At 58.6% G+C, this 7,975-nt stretch overlaps 1 protein-coding gene across 3 annotated transcripts in view; it reads right to left on the bottom strand.

Moving 5' to 3' along the window:
* The window catches only part of ZMYM3 (zinc finger MYM-type containing 3), a 14,247-nt gene extending 6,626 nt beyond the window's left edge, over window positions 1-7,621 (bottom strand). The window contains exons 1-15 of one of the 3 annotated variants that reach the window (XM_044911770.1): window positions 6,940-7,621; window positions 5,897-5,940; window positions 5,510-5,576; window positions 4,759-5,053; window positions 4,325-4,502; window positions 3,754-3,972; window positions 3,309-3,459; window positions 2,920-3,035; window positions 2,663-2,749; window positions 2,414-2,564; window positions 1,928-2,100; window positions 1,641-1,806; window positions 674-771; window positions 428-590; window positions 61-173 (exon numbers count right to left, since the gene is read on the bottom strand). In XM_044911770.1, coding sequence (XP_044767705.1) covers window positions 61-173; window positions 428-590; window positions 674-771; window positions 1,641-1,806; window positions 1,928-2,100; window positions 2,414-2,564; window positions 2,663-2,749; window positions 2,920-3,035; window positions 3,309-3,459; window positions 3,754-3,972; window positions 4,325-4,502; window positions 4,759-5,053; window positions 5,510-5,576; window positions 5,897-5,940; window positions 6,940-7,606 — 2,688 coding nt within the window. In that variant the 5' untranslated portion in view covers window positions 7,607-7,621. Of the gene's footprint in view, window positions 1-60; window positions 174-427; window positions 591-673; window positions 772-1,640; window positions 1,807-1,927; window positions 2,101-2,413; window positions 2,565-2,662; window positions 2,750-2,919; window positions 3,036-3,308; window positions 3,460-3,753; window positions 3,973-4,324; window positions 4,503-4,758; window positions 5,054-5,509; window positions 5,583-5,896; window positions 5,941-6,939 lie in introns of all 3 variants that reach the window. The other 2 variants (XM_044911771.1, XM_044911769.1) reach the window with 2 other exon arrangements.
* Window positions 7,622-7,975: the final 354 nt, after the last annotated feature.

The following is a 7,975-nucleotide window of genomic DNA, read 5'->3' as shown; positions in this document are numbered from 1 at the left end:
GGGGGGTCTCAGTCCTGAGAGGGTAGAGGAGGCCGCAGCAGGAAGGGCTGGGAAACTCACCGGGATGGGCATGGAGAAAGGCACCGGAACTTTCTGGCAGTACAGATGCATAGGCACTGGCACAAAGATGGGCACTGGGATGGGCAGCACGATCACCTGTGGCTTCCATTCTTCTGCCAACAAGAAAGGGGTCTTCTCAGAGCCCCCGCTAGATTGGTCACATCCTGCCCGGGGCCAGGGCCGCTCGCTCATCACCACCGAAGGCTCTAACGCACGCTCGGTATCACAAACCGGCGCTTGCACCAAAGGCTGAGAGACAACTCTATGGTTCCAGAACCACCAGACGCATGATACCTCAGCCGCCTAAAAAAACCCCCTGGTCCGGCTCCCAAGCACAGGGCTGGGATGTCTAGGTACACTGGCTCACCTGTTTGGCTCCCTTTGGACTTCATCTCCACCTTACAGGAGACCCCCCGATTCTGCATCAGTGGTTTACACATGGCAGCTTTGTTTTTGCGGGGTGTTGCTGGGGGCGGTGGGGGTGGAGGAGGGGTGGAAGCGGTGGGAGCCAATCGGGTCTTTGCAGGGATCTGCAGAGACAAAGGAACGTTAATGCCACCAACTTACCAGACCCCCTTCTGAGGCCATCCACCCCCTCGGCTTCGGCCCTGACCTTGCCCAGATTCCCATTTTCCTCTGGGGTCTTCGCTGTATTGCTGTTCTCCACTTTGGTTTGAGACGGTGTCTGGGGCTTTGACTCAGGAGACTGACCTAGAGATCAAAACAAGTGAATGCTCTCATCTGAGGAACCTGCTCTTCCGTTTTCCTCGTCCCTGTCCCAGGAGAGCTCCGTTAAGAGGTGCGCTAAATGCAAATGGGATATCTAGACTATCCCCTCCTCGCCACCCCAGATCTAGTTTTCTCTAGGCCCCAGTGACAGGGGCCAAGAAGATTCTTTGTTCCCGGCTGCCAAGAGGATCAAAACTTCTTGGGGAACCCACACTTTGAGACCTTCCATGCAGATGGCCCTCAGAAGCCTGGGACCCCTGAAGCAGTGGGGGGACTAAGGTAACATTCTAGAAACAATAGTCTTCAGTCTCACTAAAGGTAGGGCTTATGCTGACACTTCCTTCTCTCAGAAAACTAAACACAGGGGCACCTGGGTGGCTCAGTCCATTAAGCATCTGCTTTAGCTTGGGTCGTGGTCTCAGGGTCCTGGGATCGAGTCCCGCATCGGGCTCCCTGCTCAGTGGGGCGTCTGCTTCTCCCTCTCCCTTTGTCCCTCACCTCTGCTTGTGTGCGCTCTCTCTCAATCAAATAAATAAATTAATTAATTAAAAAAGAAAAGAATGCTAACCACAGCCCCCACAGGCCCCATCCCACCTGGGTAGGTGCCTATTCCCTAAAAACATGTCCTCGATACTGACGCAGGAGACTCAAACTCTGAGAACCTTTAAACAAGGCTCCCCCTAGTACCTGCACGGTCCAGAGGCTGCAAGGGAACACGGCGCCAGGAGCTCTGGCTGAGGATGAGGTGAAGGCCAGAGCGGGAGAAGAGAGGGGCTGGGCCCAGGGTGAGAAGAGTCCGGGCCGGTTCTAACGGAATAGCCCCCCCTCCGAACCCCCGGCCTGGGACTCACTGTTCAGGAGGCTCTCAGGCCCACTCTGGGTATCCAGGTTGGGTTGGTTCTGCTGGCTATAAAAGCGCAGTAGACACTGCTGGTTGCAGAAATGACGGATCTGCCCGCGCCAGTGGATGGTCTCCAGCAGCTTCCCCTGGCGCTTACAGGCGTGGCACCGGGCAGCCTGGGGGTGTCCACAGGATGGTCAGCCCCGCCTCCCTAAAAATGGGAGAAGCCCTCCGTGCTGCCCCCCTCCCTGGAGACCGCCCCTCCCCTCCCCCTCTCGGATGCGCTGTGCCCCTCACCTTGCAGTACCACAGCAGGTACTTGCTCTTGCAGTCCTCGCTGCAGAAGTCCCAGGTGCTTCCGTCCAGCTGCTCGGTGACCCCACGCTGGCAGGTCTGGGAGCAGTACGTACAAGTGATACAGCACAACCCCAGCTTCTTGGTGAAGTCCTGTTTGTACAGCAGCACACATCCTGCGGACAGGGCAAGAGGGAAGAGTCCAGGGACACAGACATGGCCATGGGGGGCGGCGAGAGCCGACCTTTCCAAGGGGGTCTGAGTAAAAGCCCCAACAGCCTCTGGGGCCTGAAGCCTTGGGATGCACGGATGCATGGATGCACGGGTGCACGGATGCACAGGTGCACGGATGGACAGATGCACGGGTGCACGGAGGGGCGGAGCCGGAGGCCCTCGGCCCACAGGCCCCAGTGTGAGTCCTCCTCCCTTCCCTGCCAGCCCCTCAGGCTGCAAGGTACAGGGCCTCCTGCCCCTTCGCCGCCTCCTTACCTTCGCTGCAGAAGCTCTTCTCCACCCCGCTGAATCTAAGTTTCTCGTGCAGGAGCTTCTCCTGCCGGCAGTGCTCGCACTGGGACACCACCCCGCGAAGCCGCTTGAAGTCCTCACAGCAGTCCCGGCAGCAGAACTGGAACACCTGGTCCTGAGATGAGGGCACAGGGCGGGCGAGGACAGAGCTGTGACATCCGGCCGTGGCCCTGTGACAGGGCGGTGGGGGGGGGGGGGCGGCGGGGGTCTTACCTGCCAGTCCAAGACCTCAGGCTTGCCACTGAAGAGGCTGTGGCAGTAGTGACAGCTCAGGTGAATGCCCCCCTCAGGGCTTGTGCGCTGAAGGGAAGGAAGACAAGTAAGGGAGGTGCGTGGCGGCGGCCGTGGTGGGGGGCGGGGGGAGTAGGGCTTGTTCTTGGCTCGGGGGCCCGGGCCTACCTACCCCAACTCTCGTACCCTCTCTCTGTCACCACACCCTTCTTTAATCCCTGGTCCAGGGTTTGGAGTACCTGGAACTTGGTCCAGCAGCTGGGGCTGCAGAATTGGTAGACTGTGCGATCAACCTTGTTGTAGTAACAGGGGTCAGAGAGGCTGCGGCGGCAGAAGCTGCAGGGTCGGGGAGGGCCTGGGGCACAGAGAGAAAGGGAGAGAGAGAGAAAGAGACCGAGAGAGACCGAGAGAGAGACCGAGAGAGAGAGAGACGGAGAGAGAGAGAGAGAGAGAGAGAGAGCACAGAGAAGGTGTAAGGCAGTGCAGAGACGGAACAGGAAACCCACGGGAAGATGGAAAGATGTAGCCGGGGCTGAGGTCGGGCGGCAGGGATTACTTTAGAAGAGGGGAGTACGGGAGGTAGAAGGAAGGCCAGCAGGGGTCTCAGAGAAGAGGGCTTTGCACCTACCAGTGAGCCCTGCCTGCTTCACTTTGTAAGAGGTGGTACAGCACAGGGAACAGAACAAGCTGGTCTTGCCATTACGATCCACATGTGATAGCATCTCAAAGTTCTTACACAGGGTCTTGCACCAGACACAGGGGTACACACGTGTGTTTTTCTGTGAGGATGGGGAAGGAGAGGCTGAGGCTGGATTTGTCCCTTCACTTTTATTTGTTAAATTTTTTAAAACATGAAAGGTTTCAGGCATACAAAAAAAGTATAGATGATGATATAACAAAGACCTGTGTATCCGCCAGCCAGCTTCAAAAATAAAACATAACAGATACAATTGAAACCCCCTTTATTCGCTTTATTCCTCCCAACCCTCGACCCCGTCAGGCACCTTTATTCGTCACCCAGGAACCGCAACCCCCTTCCACAGCCCTCTAATGCACTACTCCCTCGGCCCCACCTTCTTGTACGCCCCCAAGCAGGTTGTGTTGCAGAACCGCTTTTGTTGGCCCTCGTGGAAGAGGAGCTCAGGGCCGGGGCTCCCGGTCTTGGTGTAGATGTAAGCCCCGCACTGGTCACAACAGTTGGTTTTCAGTCCCTTGTTGGCCCGGAATTTGGAGAAGCAGGAATCACTGCAGAGCCGGTGCACCACGCTGCCGTTGCTGACCTCGTGCAGGACCTGCCGTGTACACACACGCACACCCTGAGCCAGGGCCTGGGCACCACCACCCACCCCGGAGCAAGGACGGCCCGCCCCGCCTCACCCTAGACCTTCACAGCGGACAGTGGGCCCAGGGACCCCCCAACCTGCACATCGGGCTGCCGACTCGATGGTGAGGTCCCGGGAGGCAAGGAAGGCCGGCTGCGTACATCCTGGAGAAGCTCTATCCTTGAATACACTCCCTCACGATGGCTGCCTCTCCTTCCCACTCCCCTCTTCCACAGGGCCTGGCCCCTGCAGCCCCAGGAGCACAGGGGCAGCTCCGGGCTGGCCAGGCTCTGCAAATCTGGCCCCCATCGAGCTTCCTCACCTCTCCGGTCTTCTGGCATATGCTGCAGCGAGTGGCATCGGCGGGATCCCCGGACTGGGGGATTGGGCGCTGCTGCTGGGCCTCGTACAGGGAGAGACAGACGGATGTGCAGAACTCATGGAAGGAGCCTCCTGAACCAGTCTGGGCCACAACCGAGTCCTTGGTGTTCCAGATCTCCCTGGAGGGGGGTGGGGTGGGGGAACGGGTTTGGATATTCACTCAGCACTACCCTCTCCTTTCGCCAGCTCCCACCCCCTCTCCTCGGGGACCAGTGACCACGGGCCCCCGACTACTCTTACGCTCCTCGGGCCCCCTCCCTCACCTGCCTCGCTCCCAGTTCCGCTCCGTTAGGTTCTTGCCAACATAGTCCCTGTCTCAGCCATTATTCCCGGCCTGCTCCCTGCCCTCCCCGCACCTGGGGAACCTTCACGTACTTCTTGCAGAAGGTACAGGTCTTTTTGCCCGAAGGCTTCTTAGAGAAAGTGGTGAGACAGGACGAAGAGCAGAAGAGCTGGGGCAGCCCCTTGCGCTGGTAGGCAGTCTGCCCCTTCTGCAGTGGCGTCCGGCAATGCGCACAGGTCATCTTGGCGCCAACCGCAGAGCGCCCGGCCCTTTGGGCCACGCTCGAGCGGAGGGACATGCGAGGGGACCGCCGGGGCCGGAATGGCACAAAGTCCTCATCATTGGGGTCATCTACCATGGCATCAGAATCCTCATCTGACACTGGAACTGAGGACGTGGGGAGAGGGGCAGTGAGCAGAGGCTACCGGACCGGACCTAGTCTCCAGCCATCCTCTGACCGCACAGGGAGCTCAGCAGATACTGGATCCCCCCGGGGGCAAGGGGGGGGTCCCCTTCCCCCTGGTTCCTGCCTTTCCACCCCCACCCCCAATACACTGGTATCTTAAGCCACTGGTGTCACTCCCCCTTAGTCACTCCATAATCTCCTAGGGAGGGCGCGGGAGGGCTCCAAGTGGGAAGACTCAGGACAGGGATGGCACAGCTGAAACAGGAAACTCCATTCTCACTGCCGTTGTTTTCCATTTCCCCCACTGCCCCTGGTTCCCATGCCAACCCACAGCAGAGATAGGCACTTCACACTCTGCGGGGCGCAGCGCTGCGGGAGCCGGTTGATCCGTGGCCCGCCACATCCCACTCGGTCACACTTCCTCAAGTCCTACTCACTGCTCTCAGTGGAATCCACAACCTCAGGTTTGGGAGGCTCTACTCTTCTAACGCGCTCGCTTCTCTTCTGTACCTTGGAAACAGGGAGGGGAGGAAAGCTGACACCAGGGGCAGGCTAAAGGGCCTGCTGCACTAGTGTGGGGGGGGTACAGAGATGGGAGGGGGAAGGGAGAGTAGGGACCCTGGGCCCAGCCCTTAGGAGGAGGGAAAAAAGGGGGCTGGACTTTCTCCTTAAGAAGCAGGAGACACAAGAGCTCCCTCCCTCCTCCTAACTCTCCTCACACACACACCCTCCACAGAACAACATCTGGGAGGGAAAATGAAGGGTCTGTCCTTCCCAGAGCTATAGGGGGAACCAGACTCCTTCCAATCCCCTCCCCCCCTCACCCTCTCAGGCGGCTTCTCACTCGCCTTCCCAGTCAGGCCATCTCCTGCAAAGGAAGCAAAAAACAGCCTAAATCTTGAGCTTGCCCTCACCGCCCCCTCCCTGGCCCAACCTCCGCCTCCATTCCTGGGGAAGGACTTACTCAAAACTGAAAGGGAAAACTCAAGTGCCTGTGGCTTCTTGGGGCCCCTCGCAGGGTTACCTCGAGCTCTGCACTAAGGGGGGCAGCTATGCTCCATTAAAAAAAAAACAAAAAAACAAAAACCCTAGCCTTCCCACCAGCCTTCTGTCCCAATCGTTTGGGAGTTAAGGAAACGCAGGTAACACACGCCTTTCATCAGAGGACTTAGAGTTCACTAACAAAACCAAACGCAACCACCCAAAGGTAGCAACGGGAAAAGGAAGCATTAACATGTGCATAGGTTCCCCTGGACTCAGGTGGTTATATAAGCCCCAAGACCCTGGGCACAAGCTGGGAGAGGCAGAACAGGGGAGAAAGGAGAGCCTCTCAAGCCCAGGCTGTCCCTCCCCTATCAGAGACACAATTCCAGGCCCTGCATTTCTACCATTCCCCCAAAATCACTATGCTGTTGGTGGCTTCAGGACCCAGTTATCATTCACCAAACCCAGAAACCCCGCTCTCTTCTGGAACAAAATAGCTGGAAAGATCTTAGCACCAAGAAGCCCGGCGTCCTCTCCAAATTCTGAAGGAAGGACCCGGGCACCAACAGCCCACTGGGGTAAGAAAAAGGGAACCTCCCCCAACAAATCCACTCTTCCCAACCCACCCCCTGAAACCTCACCCCTATTCCTCTCCCACAGCCCCTGAGCTGCCTCCCTACCCCTACTTTCCTTCATCTTCGCCACACCCCCCAACTCCTCCCTTCCAAACTCCCAACTCCTTCTCTATACATCTCCCTACTCTCATCTCTCCACCCCCCTCCTCCTCCTCCTCCTCCCCTACGTCTTCCCCAAACACACAACCACCCCTCCTTACCCCTACCCTCTCGCCATCCTGAACTCTCCAGCTGATTAGGCAACCTACCTGGCAAGGAAGGGTGTGCAGGAGGGCTAGGGCCCCCAGGTTTGGTCTGGGAACTGTTGATTCCATCCCCCAGAGTCTCTCCCACTGAAGGGCTGGGGGGACCATTTGGGCTCTGTGGCTGCCCTTGGGGAAGCTCCTCCTCCTGCCCAGGGGAGCCCCTTCTCCCTGTAGCTATGTTGGTGGTCTCCTCCTCTTCAATATGGGGGGACTGCAGTGTTATCGGTGAATCTGGAGCCAACGGCTCTAGTAGCCCCTCCGGTGAAGAGGGATTTGCCCCAGCCCCTGGCTCAGGTGGTACCACCTCAGGGGTCTGGCCCCCTGGTCCAGGCTCTAGGGTCTGATCTCCTGCATCCCATGCAAGGGTCCCCTCAGGACCATGGTCCACCTCTGGGGGGGAGGGGGCTTTATAGAGCAGCCCCCCCAGCCCCAGCAGCTCAGTGGCTCCATCCAGGACTCCAGGGTCTTTTTCCAGGCCAGCAGGGGTATCAAGCAGGTCCAGGGCTCCTGAGGATGGAGAAGGGCCAGGGGGTGCCCATCCTCGAGTTGGGGCAGTCTGGGATTCCAGTAGGTCCTCTCCAAATTCCATGTCTACTGGAAGGTCTCCAGCCAGGGGCTTCTCTGGCAGGGTCAATGGGTCAAACGGACTGGGGAAATCACTGGGGTCCATGAGGATGACTGGATATGGGCTGTAGATTAGGGGTAGAAGAGGGGGCAGAAGAGGTGGTCTTCGCCAGAATTCCTTCTTATATAGGTTCTGGGACACACCCCATCATCCACTTGGATTTCTCTTGAACAGCCCCCACCACAACCGACAAGCATTTCCACCGGCTTTGGTCCGAATGACCACTTCCCCCCCCAATACAGCGCCCCCTGTGGGGAGAGGCGTTCCCCGCCCTGGCCCTGTGCCCACACTCGCCAGGCAGTCCGTCGTTCCACCCTCCCGCCTGCCCCCGCCACCCCACTGCAACTCCCAGTTCCCCTCCCCCCTTACCTTTCACTCCCCCCCAACTCGGGCTGAACGCCCCCTCAGAGTCTC

The sequence above is a fragment of the Neomonachus schauinslandi genome, chromosome X, assembly GCF_002201575.2.
Source record: "Neomonachus schauinslandi chromosome X, ASM220157v2, whole genome shotgun sequence".
In the NCBI taxonomy this organism is placed as follows: Eukaryota; Metazoa; Chordata; class Mammalia; order Carnivora; family Phocidae; genus Neomonachus; species Neomonachus schauinslandi.
This window is presented reverse-complemented; position numbering and strand designations above follow the sequence as displayed.